Here is a 26,516-nt window from a genome sequence, read left to right on the forward strand (position 1 = left end):
AACAGTACAATATAAGAACGAACTACTAGTATAAAAATATGTTGAAAAAGATTTAACTCATCAGATATTTATATTTTACTTCAAAACGCCGACGTACAGCTTTGATTTTCTTTACCCCGCCGTTTTTTCAAGGTGCCTCACTCGGCGCCCAAACCCCTACCTCGTCTGTTTCCGAAGCCCAGCCTATATCGTCTGAAAGACGGGACTTGATTATTTTAGTAGTCTACATGCATTACTTAGATTATCGGAAAACTTTTCATATTAGTATTAATCACTCGTCACAACTCGGCCGATTCCGTACGTCAGAAGGAGAGGGCGGAGTCACCCGAGGATTGCCGATTGTAGTATTAATGTTTCGAATCTTTAGTTTCAGGTTTGTGAATGTCCTATGGGAAGACAATGCATCAGTGTAAAAGATGATCAGCTCAATGATATCGACGAGTGTTCAAAAGAACACAACGAGGGACTAAATTTGGACAAAAGGAAATAAATATTTTCATGGGTTGTTCTTGATTGAGTATGGCTTTTGCAAATGTGGGATAGACATCAATATAACAGAGAAAAAAAACAGGACCTCAGACAGTTTTTACATCGAGCATTGATTGTTAAAAATGAAAAATCTCATGCATTTTCGCGAGAAATATAAATTTTCAGTACAAATAATTGATAAAAAAAAAAAAACCTAAATATGCTCGGCACTTTCCATTTGTCTACCAAGGAATTAAGGTCCCTCGTCCTGGAATCGCCACTATACATCTTCCCAAAAACAATAGATGAACAGAAAGATAACACAAAAGGGGGAAACAGTATTTGCATTCCAATCAGATAGATGTATACCCAAATAAGCAAAACTCATGATTTTATTGCTTCTTCATGGTCTTTTTTGGTGAATATTTTTAAATTTAACTTTTTTTGCTTCAACTATCTCGTAAGATGCAGATGCTGTTTCAACCTTTCGCCGAAAATGCTTGATGTTCTTCTTTTCCTGATAATTCTTCTCGAGACCATGTAGGCGATTGATATACATAGGATCTGTACAATTGTACTTTATCTTGGAACCCCCCTTTTTTTTGGACGATCAATGCATTTGAATGGGGACATGCAATTGGAACCCCCCTTTTTAAAATGGCTGGATCCGCCCCTGCGCTTCCGTTTGTTGTCTATGTTAACAAATTTGATAGGTCGTACAACAAAAATAAATACAAAGAAAATAAATCAATAAGAAAACATACGAAACATATGTCGCAAAGTTCGTTTTCGGAAGAAGAAAAAAAGAAAAGTAAGTGTTACATAACTTACTTATACAGATTATTATTGCGTTTAGAAATGTCTCCCACTATTTTGGTATTGTGCAATAGATCTATATTGGTCTCAGATAGTACAGTACATTAAGGACGTGATGTAACAGTTGCGTGTTTGATCTTTTCAATGACAATACATTTAAAATAGCACTCTCAATGCTATACAAGAATATGATTCACCATACCTATTAGACGAGCAGTCACATCAAAGTCATCCATGAGGTGCAAGTTATAATTGTAACAAATCACACTTCACATCATCCTACAAAATAAATCAGATCAATATGGTTGTATATCAAAGTAATCATCACACGAAAACTTATTTATTATAGTATTTTGACTATTTTATTTATTGTCTATTTATCTAACGCATCAATGTAAATATAACGGAATTTGATGAGACTGTCATTAAAGTGAGAGGGTAAGCGCTATAGAACCATGTTTAATCCACCATTTTCTACATTTGAAAATGCCTGTACCAAGTCAGGAATATGACAGTTCTTGTCCATTCGTTTTTGATGCGATTTGTTATTTGATTTTGCCATGTGATTATGGACTTTCCGAATTGTTTTCCTCTAAGTTCAGTATTTTTATGATTTTACTGTTTACAATCCTGCATGGTAAATATGAAAGCGGTAGGACAAAACTTCTTACAGTGTCATTGTGCTACCGACAGAAAAAAAGATAAATAAAGCTCTCAATTTCTGCAAAAAATAAAGTGGCATAAGCTGCAGTAGTCAAACGAAAAAACTAACGGCCTCATTTATGTACAAAAAATGAACGAAAAACAAATATGTAACACATCAAAACAAACGACAACCACTGAATTACAGGCTCCTGACCTGGGACAGGCACGTACATACATAATGTGGCGCGGTTAAACATGCTAGCAGGATCCCGGGTTTGATTCTCGGCTAGGCCAAACCAAAGAATTAAAAAAAATGTATGTGATCCTTATTCGCCAAGCACGATGCATTAGGAGTAAGAGCAAAGACTGGTCACCTAGGAGACAGCATAATGTGTCTAAAAAGGATTGGTTCAGTACAAAGAAGTGTCGATATTTATACCGCTTTATATAGATGTTTATTTATATTTTATTTCTAATTGGACATTTTGATCATCTTGTATGTATATGTTGGGTACCAGATGTAAATATGTACAAATTATAATGTGTACAGGGTTTTGTACAAGTTATTAGTTTTTTTACCTTTTTGCTCCAGATGCACAGGCACTTGTCTCCAAAGAAAAATTTCCTTCATACCTTAATATCTTGTGCTATATCAAGGTATATAGGAAATTTTTTTCTGAGACAAGTGCCTGTGTCTAAAATGTACCAGTTTAATGTTTTAAATTGAAATTCATATACTTCAACCTAACATTTAGTGTTATTCTCCTTGTCTCTAAACTGGGAATCAGGATACCTGTATGGTTTTAATTCTAATATTATTTTTCTCCTGATACCATATTCACATCCATAAAAAGTCATTGATGGGTCTTATAATGTTTTGTATCAATGCTCAGTATTAGATTGTATAATTTAGTTGTGAAAATATGACAGAAATATGCTAAACACAGAACTGGGTGCTTGCATCATCTATTTGTGTTAAACACTTAATAAAACACTGATAACTTGTACAAAAAATCTGTACAAAATTATAATTTGTACAAAATTTCAACTTGTACACAACATATATACGTTTTCATGTTATCAAAGCCATATGTTTTTATTGTTTATTTTTTGCCTGTGAACTCTGGAAAAATTACATAACGTTTTAGCTAAAACTAAAGACATATTTTGAATTCTAACCAAAAAAATCTATTTGAACGGTATATAACTCTAATTTCTAATAAAACGGACGACAGAAATGAATCCCGGTTTCTTAACCTTTTTTGTTTTGTTTTTATGACTTACTTACTTCTGTGGGTTTTTTAAGGACGGATTTCCTACTGGAAATTGCGCCCTATATGTTCCTAATGTTGTTGTTTGTTTTTTTTTTGTTTTTTTTTAAATTTTTTTTCCCTTTGTTGTAAGTTTTTTGTGAACCATATATTTTCTTATTTGTATTTAAAAAGTTTTCTAACGTTTTCACTGATTACTGATAAAAACAATTCACTGATTACTGATAAAAACGGTGATTAATCATAATTAACAATTTAATCAAACGACATGAAGTTTTGTTTGACATACTGATCACCCCAAGCCGACTTTGAGAGTTCAGTATGCAATCTTCGAAAACTTAAGTTTATATCTCTGCATGTCACTTGACACATCAAAACTCAAAATGTCAAAAGTATATGTGACCTATATATATAAGTTCCAAATTGAGATATTTCAAACCTATTCAATTTACACAGTCGAACACTCACGCTTTAATATTAATATGGCTTTATTTACTAGTACTCCCAAGTCTAAGCTTGGAGAAAAGGTTTCGTTGCTGAATCTTGACGACAGCGATGATGATGTTTCATCTGGATATGATTCCCCTGTTTATGTCTCCGACGAAAACCAAGAAAAGAAGAAAGCAGTTACAGCTAAAAGGGTTGATGATGATGTATCAGACGATTCAGATTTCTCATCTGATGAAGCAGACGATGATTCGTCAGACGACGAAAGTGACGATTTAGATGATATAGATGACATACAGTCAACCAATGATTCGATGAAAGTTACCAAGATACAGGCTGTGGTTGATAATATTCGCTATATTCTGGCAATGCCAGACTTATGTGACGTCATGTTTCTTGTTGGACCACAGAGAATTCCCGTATATGGATTAAAGTCGATTCTTGGAATAAGAAGCAGAGTGTTTTGTGACATGTTTGTAAAGCAGTCGCGAGAATGCATGAATAACAAGAAAAAGTTGAAGAAATCAAAAGATGAGAAGAAAACCGAAAGTAGCCACAAGACTACCATTATAATTGATAGTTACGGAATCGAAGTGTTTCGTTTATTTTTACTGTATTTGCACTGTGGATCAGTTGTCATGGATGCTTCTACTGTTGTTGGACTTCTTTGTTGTGCTGTTGAATTTGACAATGCTGATTTGAATATAGCATGCTGGGAATTTGTAGGTGCATGTTTGTCATCTGCAAGTACCGAAATCGTTTTAAAAGAAACATTCCGTTATGATGATCATAGTGCCGCACACGAACTCAGACATATTGTCATAGGTCTACAGAAAAAGACCAAACTCCAAAACAGACAAAGTTCCCAATTGCGTCAGTCTCCAATTGGAAAAGAAACTGAAGTTTAGACGATTTTTTTTAATCTTTATCTGTAGTGCTATCCCGAATATACATACTTTTTAAACGAACATAAACAAATGAGTTTTTAATATATCTATTAGTACATTGTATACACAAAGTGCAAATGACTTGTCATTTTTATTTAATAGTGCTTTATTAAAGTATATATAGAAAAAATATTTTTTCTTTTACTGTTTTTATACATTTGTTTAACTTGTTCAACTTGACCTACATCCTAAAAAGGAAATGGGGGTCGGTTGAAAAAAAAACTTTACGATCAAAGTGAACATTTTAACTTCCGAATTGTGAACTTTTTTTCTCTCTATGAAGTAACATACCAGAATCGCCTGTATTTGGAGTATATATGTGTCGGGATGTAGTTGGTATGATATTCCAGGGCTTGTATTTTCTATCATGATTTCCTTGATAGAGCGTTGATGCTCACAGGGAAGGTATTAAACAAAGGGTTCCAACTGATGAAGTTAAACTCATCCCTTCTTACATTTTACGGACACCATCACGAGTTTGATGGAATATCTGTTTCCCAGATGACGTCATAAATGTTCCAAATTTCGCTAGCATAACCCCGTCCTCTTTTGTACTGAATGTTACCTATATAATCCTTATCACCGGGGTTGTACTAAAAAGACCAGCAAGATGCATGGGTGCCGCACATGTGAAGTAGGATCTGCCTTCCCTTCCAGAACCACCAAAAAAACTCAAGGTATTTGTTGGGGTTCGTGTTGCTCATTCTTTAGTTTTTATGTTCTGTTGTGTTTACTGTTGTTTGCCATTTCATTGTCAATTTAGTTTCGACTTATGAGTTTGGATGCCTATTTTGGTATCTCTTGCTTCTCTTTTAACCTTGCAATGATTGAGGCAGTACACTAATGTATATATTATACGGAAGGTACTGACACATAATCTGTCTCCATCTTTTAACATTGCAATGATTGAGACAGGACACTAATGTATCACACGGAAGGTACTGACACATAATATGTCTCCATCTTTTAACATTGCAATGATTGAGGCAGGACACTAATGTATCACACGGAAGGTACTGACACATAATCTGTCTCCATTTAGGCAGGACACTAATGTGTTACACGGAAGGTACTGACACATACTATGTCTCCATCTTTTAACATTGCAATGATTGAGGCAGGACACTAATGTGTTACACGGAAGGTACTGACACATACTATGTCTCCATCTTTTAACATTGCAATGATTGAGGCAGGACACTAATGTGTTACACGGAAGGTACTGACACATAATATGTCTCCATCAAAATGTTCATATATATAAAGCTATAGCACAAACAAGGAAAGTCGTGACTAAACAGATTACAAAGCAGACGGAATGTATAAAACAATGCATGAGTTTCCAATCTATTTGTGTATCATATATCTTTAACTGGCGGAGGTTGGTCTACGTACGAATCGCGTCAGGTAACCGTCATTTCATATTGTAGACCCAGTATACCACAATGAAAGACGACTAAACTGTTTTGTTCTCATATGTGGTACTTCAACAGTTTGTTGCCTCTCAAAGAGTAAGATGCATTTGTAATCTGATTAATAGTATATTTGAAATACTCTGCCGGTGTGTAAGATTTCAAAAGTTCCAATGGCCACCATTCGTAGACGTCTTATTTCAAAAGATGCTTAACCAAACTTCTTTCGTTGACGTCTTTTTTCTAATTTAAAAGTAAACCAGACTTTAACAAAACAGTTTCGTAGTCTTTTAAAAATAACATATATCATTGTGTAGCAATAAAACGAGTTCGATGAAATGTTTTTTGTTTGTTTATCAGAAAGCCTATTATTAGAGCTACATTCTCAGATTCTCTCATATTTTATCCCCGTATGGTGTAGTTTTCTTTTTATCACTCACAATTGGGGTTTCCATGCATATATATACGTAGTCTATACAAAATCTGACAATTTTGCACAACCCGTAGCATTAAACAAAAAGACCGGTGACTCATACTTTTATGATAGTTAAAAAAAAGTATGATCATAAACTACTGTAACATTTTGACAAATTATTTTAAAAAACTATGGATTACAATTTTAAATTAGACCACCTCTATGGAACGCCGTAGCTGCCTTATGTGTACTTGTTTTTAGATACGCTTATATTTTTCAATATATGCACATAGTTTTTCTATATATGCACATACTTTTTCTCTATATGCACATAGTTTACTTTATATGCACATAGTTTTTCTATATATGCACATAGTTTTACTATATATGCACATACTTTTTCTCTATACGCACATACTTGTTCTCTATATGTACATATTTAACTTTATATGCACATAGTTGTTCTCTATATGCACATCTGTTACTTATTCGTTTTTAATGCGCGGAGTATACGGTTGCACTTTGAATTAAATCGTTTTTCAATTGTGTTCATGTCTCTGGTGGTAACAATGTGTTCTTAAAGATGAAATGACCCTATTATTGCGCACGCACCCGTTCCAGACCTCGGTTAATACCTGTTACTTATTCACTTATAATACGTTTGTTGTACGTTGCACCTTTTAAAATAGGTTTTTGAATTGTGTCCGTGTCTCTTGTGGTAACAACGTGTTCTTAGAGATGAAATGACCCTATTAGCGCACATGCACCTGTTCCAGCACTCGGTTAATACCCTGTTACCTTTTCATTACCTATTCTTTACCTATTCACATATAATACGTTTGTTGTACGTTGCACCTTTTAGAAAAAGATTTTCAATTTTGTCCATGTCTCTTGTGGTAACAATGTGTTCATAGAGATGAAATTACCCTATTAGCACGCATGTACCCGTTCCAGCGCTCGGTAAATAACCTGTTACCTGTTATATAAAATTAAAGTATTTACATGTTTCTGCTTCTGCACATATTTTCCTTGGAGAACCCTGATAAATATGGTTGAAAATCAAATATGATGAATAAAAGATAAAAAATTGCTCTTCTTAATGAACATTTATCATTGTCATAGAAAATTGTAGATTAAAGCAATGTCCCTATTTTTTGGTGGCAGCTTTGTGACAAGTACAGCTTTCTCTTAAATGTTAAATTCACTATTCTAATAAATTCAAACTCTGAATAAAATTGAGAATGGAAATGGGGAATGTGTCAAAGAGACAACAACCCGACCAAAATAAAAAAACACAACAGCAGAAGGTCACCAACAGGTCTTCAATGTAGCGAGAAATTCCCGCACCCGGAGGCGTCCTTCAGCTGGCTCCTAAACAAATATATACTAGTTCAGTGATAATGAACGCCATACTAATTTCCAAATTGTACACAAGAAACTAAAATTTAAATAATACAAGACTAACAAAGGCCAGAGGCTCCTGACTTGGGACAGGCGCAAAAATGTTTACACTGCCATTACACATGGAATATTTAAACAAAATCATCCAAAACGTACAAACAAAAATAAGTCTGAACATACTACACTACACATAAAAAGTATTACAAACGTATTATAAGCGAATAAGTAACGAATAGGTTACAGGGTATTAACCGAGCGCTGGAACGGGTACATACGCAGTAATAGGGTTATTTCATCTCTAAGAACACATTGTTACCACCTGAGACATGGACATAATTGAAAATCCCTTTCTAAAAGGTGCAACGTACAACAAACGTACTATAAGTGAATAGGTAACGTATAAGTAACGAATAGGTAACAGGGTGTCAACCGAGCGCTGGAACGGGTACATACGCGTTAATAGGGTTATTTCATCTTTAAGAACACATTGTTACCACCAGAAACATGAACACAATTGAAAATCCTTTTCTAAAAGGTGCAACGTACAACAAACGTATTATAAGCGAATAAGTATCAGATAGGTAACAGGGTATTAGCCGAGGGCTGAAAACGGGTACATACGCGCTAATAGGGTTATTTCCTCTTTAAGAACACATTGTTTATACCATCAGAGACATGAACACAATTGAAAAACCTTTCCTAACAGGTGCAACGTATAAAAAAATGTATTATACGCGAATAATTAACGAATAGGTAACAGGGTATTAGCCGAGCGCTGGAACGGGTACATGCGCGCTAATTGGGTCAATTCATCTCTAAGAACACATTGTTACACCAAGAGACATGGGCACAATTGATTTTTTTTTTAAAGGTGCAACGTACAACAAACGTATTATAAGTGAATAAGTAACAGGGTATTAACCGAGCACTGGAACGGTTGCAATCGCGCTTATAGGGTCATTTCATCTGTAAGAACACATTGTTACCACCAGAGACATGAACACAATTGAAAAACGATTTAATTCAAAGTGCAACCGTATACTCCGCGCATTAAAAACGAATAAGTAACAGATGTGCATATAGAGAAAAACTATGTGCATATAAAGTAAACTATGTGTATATAGAGAACAAATATGTGCGTATAGAGAAAAAGTATGTGCATATATAGTAAAACTATGTGCATATATAGAAAAAGTATGTGCATATATAGAAAAAGTATGTGCATATAAAGTAAACTATGTGCATATAGAGAAAAAGTATGTGCATACATAGAAAAACTATGTGCATATATTGAAAAGTATAAGCGTATCTAAAAACAAGTACACATAAGGCAGCTAAGGCGTTCCATACACCTCCACCATCGACTTATAAACAGTCGAAATTAAACATAATGTATTATCATATATGAGTGATAAACATTCCGGGCTGATTTCGATATCCCGATTCTATTTAGTACTTTAAACGCGAAACATATAATACCTATGATAAAGTATACTATATATGTATATGATTTGTAAACTGCCTTTTTACAGTGAGCTGACTTCAAATGCAAATTCTAATTTAAAACTACAAGGGGCAACCATTAAGGTGGTATCATGGGTGTCTTTCGCCATCTTGGATTGTTAAAAAAAAGAATCTAAGGTCCAGATTTTCAATCCAGTTAGCAAAATTTGATGCAGTTACTATGTGAATTTTCATTTAAAGAAAAAAAATCATGAGATTCTTACTGAATATAAATATTAATATTTAAAATTTAACAAAAGTAGATTACTTTTGGTTGATTTTCAATGGTTTTTTTTAGAATGGCATTTTAAGAGGAGATAACTCTGAAACAGTGCACTTACTGAAGGAATCTACATGGAAATTTCCTATTTTGTATTTTAACGGGAAAAACACTGTGACCTTATCTTTTCTCAGTTTGGTAGTCGCAAAGCATTTTCTAAAAGCTATCTTTTTGGTAGTTTATTTTCCAATTCTATCAATTGGTATAGCTTCTTATCACATAATACTGTTTTCCTTGTATAATACATACAGAATATGCCATTTTGTCACAACCTGTAGCTTGAGAAAATGCACGATAAACTATAAATTTCTTTTATATTTTCAGTTTGAACATTTCTAAATATATACTACGTTTTGGTCAAGTATGAGCAAATTCTATCATTTTTATTTTAGACTCCCATACCACCTTAAATTACCTTATATGGTATTTTGTTGTTTCTTATCATTGCTCTGTTTAAAAAAATGTCCTGATTTATTCATTGTTGTAATTTGTACGTTGGAGTCGTTTATTTATCGGTCGTGACCATCTACTATTTAATATACATTTATTGGTTATCAGATACATCCGTAGGAAAGTCATGTGACATTAAACATGGCAGCTACTTTTCATTTCAGCAAGGAAACACCTCCTGAATCTATGTTTACAGATATACAGACTTTGAACAAGTTTCAAACAAATGTAATTCAAAGATCATTTTACAGATAAGATATTGTCGTTTTCCCCTACCACTTTATCATTTTCAAAAGGTCAGCTAGTCCCAAAAATTATGGCTCTTGAACTGTTGAAAGGCAATTTTTAACTTTTTGATTTGACCTGAGACAATTTTCTATTTCCAGTTTTGACTGGTTACCGGTATTACAAAAATGATGGATCTATGAATTCAGAACTAAATTTGTATATATATAATCTGATGTTTAGTAGTTGGCGTTTGTTTATGTGGTTCATAAAAGAGGGAAGCAAGATACCAAAGGGACAGTCAAACTCATAAATCTATAATAAACTGACAACGCCATGGCTAAAAATGAAAAAGACAAACAAAAGTTCACATGACACAACATAGAAAACTAAAGAATAAAGTGTTTCTTATATAGATTACATAGACAGTTTGTTTTCCTGTTTGAATGGTTTGACACTAGTCATTTTTGGGAGCCCTTATAGCTTGCTGTTCTGTGTGGGTCAAGGCTCCGTGTTGCAGACCATACTTATGAGGATAACCAACGCTATACCCCCCCCCCCCAAAAAAAAAACCCTGTTGTTTCTTTTTTTTTCTTTTTGAATCATTGATTTCCTGAGCATCATGTAATATATTTTAAAGAATTTTAACCGTTGGTAAAAAAAATTCCAGTGGCAAATGTTTCAAGCATATATATTTTTATGAACCCTGCTTTGAGCAAGACCAATCTGTTGAGTCAGACTTAATTTTCCAGCTCACTAGGTAAATGTCTGCAGTAAGACTTATTATCAAAGCAACCTTGCTGTAACTCTTACATATTATACACATGTTATTATGATGTATACAAAAAGAGATGTGAAGTGACAGGGCCAATGCAATACCATTTGTCAGATTGCCCTCAGTGTCCCACACTTGAGGTGAGCTAGCTACCATGAAACTGTCTTCTGCTTTGATTTAAGCAAGGAATTATCCAACAATCTCCCACACAAAATTGTCCAGCTAGTTTAATGTATTTTCCAACTCAAATCCAAATATTTTATTGTCCCATTTGGTTAATAATTCTTTTATATTGCATTGGTTTTTATGTCCAATATGATTAGATTAAAGGTCCTGTGTTTACTCTTTGCCTACAACTAGGTGTGTCAGTTATTCGATCGAAAGTCAGTGTTTTTTTCTGGTCACTCCAGCTTCCTCCATTACCATAAAAACTGACCACCTCAAAATAGCCCAAAAGTGGTGCTTAAAAGTAGAGTTTAAACACCAACAACAACTCTTTGCTAACAAGATTCTGATTACTGTAAATTCAGAAATTTATGCGATGTTTTTATTATTGCGAAAAATGCGACAGGGTTGTAATTGCAATAATTTAGACTCGCATTTTGTATTTTTTCATATGAAGTAATCAGGAATTGTCTTAATATCGCAAAAATTAAAATCGCACTTTAGTTGAAATTGAAAATATCGCAATAATAAATGCAAGCAACAATTTCTGAATTTACAGTATAGTCTGTTCAATTCTAAGTTTTATGTTTTTTTGGTATTTCTCAGGTTTTGCTATGATTATCACACCTTCAATACTTTGGAGGCAGAATTACCTGACCTAATTATTATCAAGTTATCTTTTACTGTATGGTGGGTTATTTTCGCGGGGTGATTATTTTTGCTTATTTTTGGTAGTTAAGGGACATTGCCAAAATAAATTACGCGGAAATTTATGCATTCCTTAGGTATTTTCTAATATCGTTAAAGTAACCGCCAAAAAATCAAATTTGGATTAAAAATTCACCAATATAAAAACTGCAAAACTTTTCTTATACTTTGTTGCCCTAGGCTATGCAATTATACACCTGCGAAAACAGCCCTCTTTACAGTAGTACATCAGAGGCTTGTCACATTTAAGATCCTTGATAAGATTTCTGTATGTCTTATTATTTTACTTTCAGCAATTTAATGAACTGGTGGAATATTCATTGGAGTTTTTGTCTGAACCAGGAAAGGTAATCCATATATAAAATCTGTATTTATTATGTAAAACACAGGTATTGGGTGTGTTTGGATATACGCCTGAGGCGGTTGTTGGTAACCCATAGGTATCTATGGTTTGATATTTAGTACACAAAATATCAAACCAAAGGTACCTAATATGGGTAACCATAGGCCGCCTCAGGCGTATATCCAAACACACCATATGAAACATGTAATAATTTAAAATATGTCCTATTGCTTGTTGTAAAATTTGAACATTTGAAGAAAATACATTTTGCTTGGAATTATTTATTTCTCAAGAACTGTTTTAACATAAAAAAAGAGTGTGGTAAATGTGTGAAAAATAAAACTAAAGAAATAGAAAAAAACAAATATAGAAATAAAAACAAATTTAAATATGTTTGTCCAAATTTGTTGTACATGTAATTTAGAAAGTCATTACATATGAAGAGTTTAATTGACTATTAATTAAAATGGAATATATAATCTAGAGAGCAAATACATAAAAAACAACCATTATTAATCAACTATTTGAGTGAAAAAGGTTACAGTATACAAAATAATAACCAATTTGTATTATGAACATAACATGGATGACATGGGTCAAAGTATGATATGAAAGCTATGTTTGTATGAATAATTAAAGAAGTTTTTAAGAGCAAAAAGTATACTTATGTGTACAGTATCACTTCTTATCGTCCTTCCCTACGCCTATATCATCCTGCTCTGTCGCTCAGTAATTCTCGTATCAAGACTAAAAAACGAGACCAGGCATTATCAGCCACATCACAATGTGAGAGGAGAAGTTATCAGCGACGTCACAATAAGAGAGGAGACGTTAAACTGTCTTCGGGAGAAGAAAAACAACCATTAATAGAACGATAAACAGATAATCGGGTTTTCTACGTATAGATATCCTAAAATATCAGCCGCTTGACACAATATGAAACTTTTTAGCTTGTTCGCTATGCTCACTCGCCAAAAAGGTTCACATTGTGGCTCGTGGCTGATATTTTATGATATCAATGTGTAGAAAACCTGATAACCTATACATATTTGACCCACGACCAAAAAAGTTAAAGTAACTACGGTATATAAAAGACGTGTCATCAACACTGAATTCTGTGAATAACCAAAATACAATTACCATATACATGGCATATAAGTCTACAATTAATGAGATTCCTAACTTGGGATTGTATGAGGCATACATTTTTGTTCTGTTTACATTAGGTGTATTGTTTATGTAGAATAAGTACATATTGTTCTGTTTTCTTGAGGTGTATTGTTTTTATGAGAATTATAAAATTGAGAAAGGATATATGGAATATATGTCAAAGAGACAACAACCTGACAAAAGAGCCTACATTTATGTTCTATTTTCTTGACATGCATCATTTTTTTTATGATAAGTATATTTATGTTCTGTTTTATTTAAGGCATCCAGGTTGATGACAAAACTTGAAGACTTTGCCGGACAAAACAGTGTGAACAGCAATGCTTTAAAAGGTGTATTTAAAAGTTTGATAGCAATCCCAAATGGTAAGAAATTTCAGTTGATTCTTGAAATTGATGTGTTGTAATTTACTTATTGTTCGTCTTTATTGTAAACAAAAAATAGGTTAAACAAGTTTGCTGAATAGACACTTTTGTCTAGCCTTGTACTAGAAAATTACAATCAGTCACATTTAAATATGCAAATTCACAAGGTATCAGCTGTCATAAATACAACATTTCAGACTATTGAACTTTACGTTTACCGGTAGTTTTAAATATGTACTGAGATGAAATTAAAAAATCTAGAATGTAAAATTAATACCTAACATCGAAAGAGCATTAGTTAAAGAATAAGATAAGCTTAAAATATTGATAGGTTATGGATCTCTATCCTTTTCAAAATATTTAATTAAAAAAATGGCTGGACTCTTGACTTTTACCTTGAATATTTGCATTGGTATTATTTGGGCCTCAAATCAAAAGAAAAGAAATCCAGAATTTTCTTAAAAATTTTAATAAATGACTTTTTTGGAGCTATTGAAGTCTTGTATGAAAAGACAAATGGGCGTTTAGGGGGTGGGCAAGATATTTTATCCTGTATAGTAGGGAAAAACCTTAGTAGTTTAAACATCTGACACAAATTCCTAAATCTGAACAAAGTACAAATGTAAAGCCTTATAGTCAATGATAAAAGCTTGCTCAGGTTAGATCCACATTTTTGAAGAGCATTGTTATTTGTTTATGTGTTACATATTTGTTTTTAGTTCATTTTTTTTACATAAATAAGGCCGTTAGTTTCCTCGTTTGAATTGTTTTACATTGTCTTATCAGGGCCTTTTATAGCTGACTATACGTTATGGGCTTTGCTCATTGTTGAAGGCCGTACAGGGACCTATAGTTGGTAATGTTTGTGTCATTTTGGTCTTTTGTGGATAGTTGTCTCATTGGCAATCATACCACATCTTCTTTTTTTATATTACAAACTGTAAAAACTCATGATATTAGGTACAGATTAGATTGTTACCCTGATTTGAAAAAAAGTTCTGTACTTTAATGCATATGTATTATAGTATCAAATGCATAAGATTAATCTATTCTAGGAATAAGACTTATAATAAGAAGGCATATTAAAGGAGTAGGTCCAGTAAGACTCTTTTTTGGTCCCAAAATATAGCAGTTTTACAAAATTGTTTGAATGTAAACTTTTATTTATTTATTGGAAATAAGAATGCTTCTGCTACATAAATATGGGCTGTTTTTGACAATACAATGTACAGATAACGGGTACTAACATCATTAAGTCATATGCTAAATTACTGAAATCTTAAAAAATTTCGCATTTTTGTTAAATTTTAGAGGGTTTCCGTCTTAAATGAAAGTTGCTGCATTTGAGTTCATTCTTAATATTGAAATGTAAGTTGTATTTGATGATAATACATAACATATATAAAGGTTGAGGATGAACACCGATGCGGCCATTTTCATTTTTGACAAAAAACATCTGAAAAGTTACATTTTCTGGCAGATTTGATAGATTTTTCTTATTTCAGCTCAAATCAGAGCGTTTTTTATGAGTGAATTGTAATAATCATTCACGTAAACTTATTCAATCAATTGAAATGGGAACTTAAGTGTTTAAAAAGTGTCCAAAATCTTTCATCAGATCCTTTATAACTAATAAAAACAATTAAGCAAGCCATGAAAAGAACTGATTCAGTTCCAGAATTAAGTGGAGATAGTGACTTTTTGCAGTTTTGCAGAAGGCAAGGGAGATCATCGGTTTGAAGGAAAGTAGATATTGGAAGTAATTCAATGAGACATAAAAACAAGATACATATTCTTCTAGAATGCATTGTAGAAGTTTTATTATTTTACAAATTCAAATTGTTTTATGATTATAATTTCAGGGGCTCTAAAGAAAAGTTTGAATGTAACTCAACTAAAGGAAGATCTTGTGAATTTAGGTAAATGTTTATACTGAATTTGAAGTAATTACAGATTCCACCACTCATTAAATATGCAATTAACATTTTCTGTAAACCTAAGTATCAAGTTTTATGTGAAAAGGTTATCATAATACTGAAATTTACAAGTTTCTTGTTTCTTTTATCAGAATCCTCTTTGAAATGATTGAATTGTATTTTAATTTAGCTGGATAATAACATTCATGACTTATTCACATTTTTTTTTCATTCTTAAGAAACATTATATGCATATTTGGATTGGAAATCATTAAAGTATTATCATAACAGTGAAGCAAAATTTCATTTTATTTTACTTTTTACATGTGGTTTATTATGAAAACAGTAATAAGGGCAATAACTCATGTATATAATTGACTATATTTGTTTTATTTAGGTTTGTCTGAAGAAAAAGCAGATTATTTTTGTCAGCAGGTTTGTGTTCTATATAAGTAAGCTACATGTAAGGGTCTGCAACTCATGGCACAAACAAATCTTATTAGAAAAATATACTTGTAAGTAAAGCACATTTCAGTATAACTTACAATAATTCTTTGTATACTGACTCATACTTCACATTCATCTATGTTAAGATAGATGAAATAAAGAAACAGACTGTAATGTGACTTAGCTTATTTAATTTAAATGCGATCACAATATTCTTCACTCATTCTATTTGGTCCGAGTACACAGTTATTGTCCTTTGATTTTTCGTTGTCCACAAATCTAGTCCCTAGGTGTGGATTGTGTGTTACTTGCCAATTTTTTTTTATAGACCTTTCAAATTTATTTCTTCATGTTTTATGCCTCAAATAGCAAGTAGGGGGATGACATTACACTGTAAACAAATTTGAGTCATGAATTTGAAAGTCAAGTAGCGATTTGGTCCAGCTAAAAAAGATACAAAATTAGCATTTTGGAAGCTGTCCAAAGATTTCCAGACCCCCTTAACTTAAAATTGGCCAATATTTTGAGTTAGAGCTGATAAAGTTTTCTATTAGTTTTATATAAAGTGTCCCATAAGTACTACAACACACTGTAAAAATATTATTCAGAAAGTGCAGGTGAGATTTTTTTATTTTCATTTATTGTCTAAAAGATATGCACTACGTAATAACTGTGTCTTGAACCCTTTAATGATCTGCAAACTAAACAATGAGAGGGGCAGCTAATGTTTATCTGGTTTTTTTTTAAATCAGAGAGCCATTGGAAGTAATTGAGCCAAAGAAACATAATTGTTTGTTCTATTCTCACAAAACACAAGAAAGTTATCAGTCTGAAGCTTTATGATAATCAAATTGACATGCTTTTGTTTATAAATACATGGCCAGAGAACACAGTTATTTCGTATTGCATTTCTTTTAGATAATAAATTCAAATTTAAAAAATCGCACTTGCTCTTTCTCAAAAAGATCTTTACAGTTTAGTGTACTACCAGTGAGACAATATCAAAATTATAGAAACTTCTACCAGCTATAACTCAAAGTATTGACAATTCTGTGTTAAGGGGGTGTAAAATTTAGTTTGACAGCTTCAGACGTGACAAAATTTGACCTTTCTGACCTAGACCAAATCACTACTTAACATAAAGATTCAGCACCCAAATTTTTTAACATGTAATTACATCCCCTACTTAATATTTCATGCATTTAACATCAAGAAATGAATTGGAAAAGTGTATCAAATAAAACATGCAAGTTATACACTGTTTACACTAGGGACTATATTCATAGACAACAAAAACCAAAGGACAATAACTGTGTCCTTGGATCACATGTAGCATGCATTAACTTAATATTTGAAAATTTTAAAAACATTTTTTCATTACCTTTTTACTACCATACCTTCTGTTCTGCCAGTGTTTTATTTCTCAGCAAATAAGCATTATTCTTTCTGATCAAAATACATAATGCAGTTATTTTAAACAATGTAATTCTCAACTATATTTTGTACTAAAAAAAAAATTATATATAAACAGGATGAATTGTTACTAGTAATATATTTTAGAAGTTACCAAATATTTCTGTCCATATTTCAAATATTCAATCAAGCCTTTTAATTAAAAAAGAATCTGATTTTATTTGTAGTGGAACAACAATTTGGCAGCCTTATCTAAAGGTGCTCTAGGACAGACATTAACAGTAAATCAACTTGTAGACATGGAATGGAAATTTGGAGGTAGTGACATTTTACTCTTATTATTACTCCTTTTCTAATAGAAAAGCTGTGGATGGGATTGGTTAACATAGATATAGGAAGATGTGGTATGAGTGCCAATGAGACAACTCTCCATCCAAATATCAATTTAAAAAAAGTAAACCATTATAGGTCAATTTACGGCCTTCAACAGGAAGCCTTGGCTCACACCGAACAACAAGCTATAAAGGGCCCCAAAATTACTAGTGTAAAACCATTCAAACGGGAAAACTAACGGTCTAATCTATATAACATGCTTGTTTACATGTCATTCTGTTAAACAGATATATTTGTGTTAAATTTAAAGACACAGTACCAGCTGTTTGTAACATTCATCAAGCCTTGTGGTCATTAAACTTTCCAACACAATTATCATACTCAATTTCTGAAATTAACCAATCAAAATACTGGATTTTGTGTTTCAAGAACAAATTCTATACTTAGAGTATTGAGGTAAGTTTTATGACCACAGGCCCAGATCTAGATCAAGATATGGACATAATGATTCTTCACTTTTTCAAAGAAGATCAGCCCTGAAAAGTAACTATGGAATAGAAATATGGTCACTTGGTTATCTTCGGACGGGCAGTAAAACACTTGCAGGATGTACAAGTTTACAGCCACGTCTGGTCAGAATGGGGACATTAAATCTGATGCCTCGTGTATAGAGAGTGCCAGTCTCTCTGTACATAAAGAATCCTTGTGACAACTCTTTGAGGAGTCCCTAGGTGGCATGTTACAAGGCAAAATATCTGCCTCTATTTAATATACCCTCTTTTGGGAGTGGTAGTCAAAATTTCTCTGACCCTCATCCCGGATGGCCTCTTTTACAAGACCTACCTATTGTATTTATTGTTAATTTGTTCTCGTCCTGAAAATGCATGCAATATTTGCCACTGGACGTTAAGCAACCAATAATCAATCAATCAATTTAAGAAGATCAAGCATTAACATGATGAAATACAGGATGAAGTTTGATAAAAAATATTCCAAAAATCAACCATCAAATTATTGTTTTGTGCTTTTTATTATAATGCAACTGATTTTAGAATACCTGGTACTTATATTAAATATAAAACTGTCGGAAATTTAAATGATCATATTGTAAAGTTTCTATAACCTCTTATATTGATTTTATTAGAATTGATTTTTCAAGGTTAAGTTTCAGAAAGTATTGTTCTTCATAGATTGATATTGCATAGGTTTTAATTTCAGTTGGTAATACATGTTTGTGTATCTAAATATACAATTTTAGGTCAATGTCATAAATATTAACTTTATTGTATCAGACTGGGGAATGGTGAGGTTTATCTAATTTCTTTTTTGTTACTTCTTCATTCTAAGTTATGTGTCTGTTTGCTTGTTAGAACACATACATAACTTAAAAAGAAGAATTACTAAAATAAACAGTGAATTAAAAGATGCAAGGATGACTGCTAATTTAATTTATCAACCTTTCGATCTTATTGATCTTTGTACCATATGCAATGTTTAAAAAAAATTTGACATGAGTCATTGACCTGTAACTGGTGTTGTTTACATAACAATATCAATAATGTCCACTTGTTTGAGATTTCTTAAATTCTTCAAGACCATCATGACTCAGTTAAAATATTGATTTTCAACATGGTCCAGTGGTGAATCCAGGGTTGTTGGTTTTTTTTGGGGGGAGGGGTGTGTTGTTGGAAGGGGTGATGTTTCTGGGGTTTGGTACCCTCCATTGTTTTTGGATGATCACTGCTTTGGAATGAAGACATATGGTTGGAAACCCCCTCCCCTGTTTCAACACTTAAATTGAAAAACCAAACCTGATACATTCCCACATACATGAAGAATTTTGTAATTTGTTATGAAAATTGTTTTAGTGTATTTAAATTTTTTATAATAACACTCAAAACAGATTGGTAATTGAAGTGTTAATTGCTTGATTATGTATTAAACATGTATTATGACAGATGCACATTATCATTTTACCTCTATGAGCCTCTGACACTCTGACACTCCCTAGTGTTATGTATAGCTTTTGACTCCATCACATAGTAACAGGTGTAATGACGATGTTTATGAGGTTCCAATTGGGGATAAAAACATATAGTATATACCCTGGCAGCTTCCTGAATATATAATGACATCTCTTTGTTGTTATCCAATCACAAAACTCGACACATTTGTGATCCGTAATATATTTTTATATGTTCATATATGTATGGTCGCAATCCTATGAATTAATTTTCAACAAAATATTTACAAATTTGTTTTACATGTCAACTCTTACTGACAAAATAAGTCAGTAGTGAAAATTTGGCTTTTTACAGTAAAAGAAACAAAATATATGCAATTCAAAGAACAATCTAGTTATTAAAGATCACAAAAAACAGACTATTATTTGAACTTGGAATTATTATCAATTATGGAAATTACATAACTTCTTGGTTTGATTTTTTTTTTAATAAATTCCATGTTTATTTTATACTTTAATGTTCTGCGCTGTGCACAACACTTTTTATTACAAAGAAGATAGTACATTTTCAATTGAATGTACTGTGCCATGCACAACACTATCTTTACAAAATACATTGTATGGAAAGTGTTATGAACAGCTCAAAACATTATAATACCAAATAAACATGGAATTTATTAAAAATTTCAAGCACAAGAAATTATGCAAATTCCATAATTAAAAGGAATTCCAAGTTCAAATAATAGCCTGTTATATATTTATATTTTTCTGAAATGTCTAATAAATTGCCAAATGTAGTATCTGATTTTTATAAAAAAAAAATCAAGTATATAACCCTGATATCAGGAGAATATTATGGCATAATTGTGTTTTGTTTTATTTTTAATTTTTCATTAATTTTTTTACATAGGGTTTTAATGGCAAATCAGGGTTTTAATGGCAAATCAGGGTTTTAATGGCAAATCTTTGAACATTGAATTTGAAAATCTTTTATCGTCTAGGGACTACTAGTATTTTAAAAGAGCTTGGAATATTGTATGGAAGTCTGTCCATTGTTGAAGTCTATATATATGTTGCCTTTAACTCCTATAATTCTATATCTTGATTAATTACTGATTTGGTTGATTAAAATTTAATATTAAATATAAAATTAAAAGTTATCAATTTATCATAAATCAATAATTTGGCTGTCTGTCAAATATGTAATAATTAAAAAAGAAAAGTACAAATCACCACAATGACAAATTATACGAAAGCTGTTGTATCACACCACGATAGTTATTTACGATAGTTATTTACGTACAGGAGTATCTAATTGCGTCATTCTATTTCAGTAACAGCTGCAAGCAGCGAGGTGGACAAGGTGGGGAATACATTTTTACAGGTACATGCCTTTACATACATGCACATTTTTTAATACAACATATTTCTTATTTGTAAAATTAATTATAAGCATGTATTAAATAAAGTTACTTTGATGTGCATAATCAGTATTGGAATTTATTAATAATATAAGAATTTTTTTATGAAATAAAGTTTCGTCATATACAAATGAAATCAATTATTTACATAATACAATCAGTGAATTTGCACCAAAATTAACTTTAGTTTTTTGTTGCTTTCCCTTTGAAATGTTTTAACAACAGCTTTGCAATTCTGTTATTTTTATGAAAACTATATTGCGTATGCATAATGACAGAAATTGTAACGGGTTGTTTACATATTTGAATAAAAGAAATGCTTCCGTCAACATTATAAGTGAGACTATAATTGTCAGCTTTATCAATAGAGAGTTTCTTTAGAAGATTTATTACATTGAAGCCGTACAACGACCTTTCATGGCTTACATCCACATCTGTTAAGGCTCTGTTGAATAGTTGTCTCATTGGCAATCATATCATATCTACTTTATTTTTATATTCTGTAATAATTTTAATTTGTTTATTTTAACTAATTTCATTTGTTCATAGATAGTCACATGTTCAACTATTTTTTCGAAGGTAGATAGAAAACGTTGGATAACAAAAGTGATATTGCATGGTTATTTTCAGAATATCTAAAAACCGATATATTTTGTGAAATCTTCTAATAAATTTCATGATAGCATTAAAAGTATTTAAAAGTGTATATTTATGATTGATTATTTGAAAAAAAATCTTTAAATATCTAAGATATACACAAAGAAACATAAAAAAAAATAATTGAAATTTAACAACTTACATGTTGTCCTTATAAAAGTGACAATATCTATAAGATTTCAACAAAATTAAATGATGAAGAAAGGGATTATAATGCTCTGACTATTTTGATAAAAATTTGGTCAATTTATTAATATAACAGTTATAGCCTATTTATAAGGTCAATACAGGATATATCGACCCAAAGAAGTATATTGACCTTAAGCTTGGACCTCGTTCTCAGTCAATATAATTCTTTCAGGTCAATATATCCTGGTATCAACCCCACACAAAGGCTATAGTTGTATACTATTGTCATATGTTAGTAGTTAGTGATTTTTCTTATGTTCTCATTGAACCTTATTGATTATTTCATTTTTACAATTTTCTTGATGTTGGAAATGATAACATATTGAGGAGCCTTTCACATTCTGTTAAATAGGGAAACCCTAAAATATCTGTTTCTGATGTGTCAAATTTCATTTTTATGCCCCATTTATGGGCATTATGTTTTCTGGTTTGTGTGTTTGTGTGTTCTATCATCTGTCCATTCCTCTATCCTGTTTAAGGTTACAGTTTTTGATGAAGTTGCAGACCTATCAACTTGAAACTTGAACACATGCTCACTATGATATGATCTTTCTAATTTTCATGTCAAATTTGAGATTTTACCTCATTGTCATGGTCCACTGAACCTAGAAAATAAAAGTGCAGATGGGGCATCCGTGTACTAGGGACACATTCTTGTTTCCCAGTGAAATGGAAAATTGAGGATCATATTTTCATTTTTGAAACTATTGATTAATATCATTATATAAAATAAACTCCAAAATATAATGTTTTTGAAAGATTTCCATAAAAAATTCATATGTCACATGAAAAATGAAGTCTCCATTTTCCTCCCCTATTTGGAAGCTTGACAATATTGAATAAAGAACTTGATCGGATTGCCTTCTTGATTTTGGTGTGACTCTGTTTTAATCCTTTGGATTTTCTGTTGAACATGAGATAAAGTTTAAGAAAATAATAGATGGTATATCTAATATAGGATTTTGCTAATTTTATTCATAATGAACTTCATCATATGTTAAGTCAGTGGAAACATTAAAAAAAATTAAAAATAGGTTAACCATCCAGATAAAAAAATGAAGGGTTGAAGATTACTATTTTTTGTTCAAGATTACTATAAAAATGATAGGGATAGAGAATGCAAAGCTTCTTTTCTTGAAATTCCACATGAAACCTAAAATAGGATTTTTTTTATTTTTGTGCTTTTTCGTTGCTGAATTAGTCTTTTTAAATAATAAAAAATTAAAAGCAACAAGTTTGGACCATATGTAAACAGACCTGGTTATTATAATGACTTGTTATACCTTCAATACATGTAAGACCATATAAACCATAGTATAAATAACATTTACAAACAAGTGAATTTCATTGATTGAAATTAATGTAGCAGTGTAATTATAATAATTACAATATGTTACACATTATTCAGCAATTTGATTGATTTTAGAATGGATTAAACATTTGAATAATCATTAAAACATCATAAAAAATTGATTTTTTTACAATAATGACTGAACCGAATTCGTACGATTCTAGTTTTTTTTTTTATTTTAAAGACAGAATCTAACTGTTAAATACAGAAAAGAATCTTACAAGTGTCTAAATTTTCAGATCTTGAATATATATTATTATAAGTGGAGTTTGAGTTAAATTTTTTTTAGATATTGAACCAAATCTTAGCATATTAAATATTTCATGATTTTCACTTTTTGATATTGATTTGTAAGTTTAAACATATTTCATTGTTCAAAATGACAAAATTGATTTGTGGGTAATATTGACCTTAATTTGATCTCTGAATACATTTATATCAATATACTTATAATTTTACATGTATTTATTTTAGTTGAAGCTGGCTATAAATACCGGCAATGGAATTAGAAATACATATATGGGTGAGTTTAATATACCATGTGAATTGTTGATATCTTTGCCTGAATGCATTAGATAGTCATTTTGTAAAGCAACACTGTAATGTAACTACTGCCATTTACATTATGGCTATACTTTGCTACTTATCAATATTTGTGAATAATTTTTAAAAATTTATATGATATGATTTCCTTGAACACGATTGATAAGAGAAAACCTTTTGCCCATAAAAGCAAAAAGTAAAATAACAAAAATACTGAACTTCAAAAAAAAAAATACTGAACGCCAAAAAAACACCGGAAAGTCCCTGATCAAATGGCAAAATCGAATAATATAACATATCAAACAAATGGACAACAGCTGTCATATTCCTGACTTTTTACAGGCATTCTCAAATATAGAAAATGATGATGGAAGTGTTTAACTACCTTGACTGGATAAACATCCCTCGCATGGCCAGTATGTAGAAAATGATTGATTGAACCTGGTTTTATAGCGCTGAACCTCTAATTTGTATGACATGACATTACACTCCAAATGGTGACCTATAGTTGTTAATGTCTGTGTCATTTTGGTCTCTTGTGGACAGTTGTCTCATTGGAAATCATACCACATCTTCTTTTTTATATCAAAAAGTTATTTGAAAAATACAATAAGAATTTTTTTAAATTTGAATGACAGTTTGCAATTAATACATTCCTGTCAATCATGCACCTTAGTTTAATGACTTTTATTTTTCCAGAGTTGACGCTTCCCCAGTTTTACTCATTCCTTCATGAAATGGAGAAAGCCAAAGCCAGCCTTGAATACCTCAGTTGATGATATGTGCAATAGACAGTCTGATACATGTGATGTTGTAAATAATGATAAACATTTCTGTATATAAATCAATTTTGCTATGAAGCTTCCTTTCACTTGACAAACACTCACGTAAATGTAGAAAAAAGATAAAAACCTAAATCATAACAACAAAAGAATTTTGCTTTTAATACAATTGGAAGATACGTAAAAAGATTTATAGAATAAAAGCAATGTATACCTATCTTCTTTTTTTGCTTTTTATTCCAACGACTAAAGTGAAAGATTATAGTTATTTCTATAATCCATGTGGTATCATGGTAGTCTCGATTGAAATGGTATTTTTTATTTCTGCCAAGACCAATTCTTGGTCTAGATTGTTACTTGCATCAAAACATGACTTTTTGGATTAATTTCAAAATAAGTATAAAGAATCTAAACTGGACATATAAGATCTAGCTGCAGTTCATTTCTGTAAAATATTAGAGGCATGTTCTTATCCTGAACATGGTCAGCAGTTTGCACATTAGACAATACAATAACAAATTATGCCATTTGAAATAATTGAAACACAACAAATTCTCTTGTCTTCTACAGTATTTTAAAACCAAAGGATATGGAGATGTGATATGATTGCAATGATACTAGTATTGAACAAAAAGGAAAGTCTGAGGATGTAAACTAATGTTTGCAATCGAACATTCTTCAACAATGAGCAAAACTCATGTTATACATTTAAATTGAGAGAAGACGCCAAGGATACTTTCAGAAATCATAAGTCCAATAAAAAAAAACAATTTCATATGCCCACAAATAAACCATGAAGGGAAATAACTGCTGAATATGATATAAAAGATCCAACAAGACAGAATATAGTCTTAGTCTCAGTCTGTCTAAATCAAATACTAAATATAGGATAGAAACCTTCATTTGAAATATGGTCACGTATAGAGAATATTCCTACTGATTTTCAAGTGACTTGGTCTAAGTTCAAGGCGATGCTTATAATAGATCGATGTAAGACAATATTGCTGTCTACAATCATAATGTATATAGGTTATTAAGTGGGGTAGATGAGCTTGCTCACTAAAGTTCTTTAATTTAGATAGAATTGATGAAATCACACATGAAATAAGAAATACAGGAAATGAATATGAAGTTCCATACCTACAATGTTTCCTACAGAAGAATCTCCTTACAAATAAGATACATTATATTTGCTTTTCATTCCAGACCAATTTAGATCACCACTAGATTTTTGTGGGGTTTGTAGAGCTTACTTTTTATTTTCATATGTTCTGTTTTGTGTACTGTGGTTTTTTATTTTATGTTTTAGCCATTGCATAGTCATTTGAATTTCCATTTATGAGTTTTAATGTCCCTATGTTTTATTTCGCCCCTCTTTCATACTGATAAAGCTCATTAAAGAGGGACGAAAGATACCAGAGGGACAGTCAAACACATAAATCTAAAACAAACTGACAACACCATGGCGAAAAATGAAAAAGAAAAATAGACAAACAATAGTACACATGACACAACATAGAAAACCAAAGAATAAACAACACGAACACCACCAAAAACTAGGGGTGATCTCAAGTGCTCCTGAAGGGTAAGCAGATCCTGCTGCACATGTGGCCTCTTTTTGGTCATTAATCTCTGGAGTCTCTGGGTTGCCAGGTGTGAAACATTGTATGAATGTCTTCATGGTGTCATTTTATT

At 31.6% G+C, this 26,516-nt stretch overlaps 2 protein-coding genes across 2 annotated transcripts; both read left to right on the forward strand.

Moving 5' to 3' along the window:
• Positions 1–3,682: 3,682 nt before the first annotated feature.
• LOC134711864 (serine-enriched protein-like) lies at positions 3,683–4,555 on the forward strand. The gene has a single exon (XM_063572851.1). The coding sequence runs from the start codon at positions 3,683–3,685 to the stop codon at positions 4,553–4,555; it is 873 nt and encodes a 290-aa protein (XP_063428921.1).
• Positions 4,556–10,160: 5,605 nt separating this feature from the next.
• LOC134721328 (COMM domain-containing protein 7-like) lies at positions 10,161–25,039 on the forward strand. Its single transcript, XM_063584248.1, has 9 exons — positions 10,161–10,283; positions 12,222–12,275; positions 13,704–13,806; positions 15,669–15,725; positions 16,120–16,157; positions 17,810–17,900; positions 21,213–21,262; positions 23,971–24,019; positions 24,739–25,039. Exons 1-9 carry the CDS (start codon positions 10,197–10,199, stop codon positions 24,813–24,815), a joined length of 606 nt encoding a protein of 201 aa, XP_063440318.1. The 5' UTR covers positions 10,161–10,196; the 3' UTR covers positions 24,816–25,039.
• Positions 25,040–26,516: the final 1,477 nt, after the last annotated feature.

Source organism: Mytilus trossulus, chromosome 1, assembly GCF_036588685.1.
Source record: "Mytilus trossulus isolate FHL-02 chromosome 1, PNRI_Mtr1.1.1.hap1, whole genome shotgun sequence".
Classification (NCBI taxonomy): Eukaryota; Metazoa; Mollusca; class Bivalvia; order Mytilida; family Mytilidae; genus Mytilus; species Mytilus trossulus.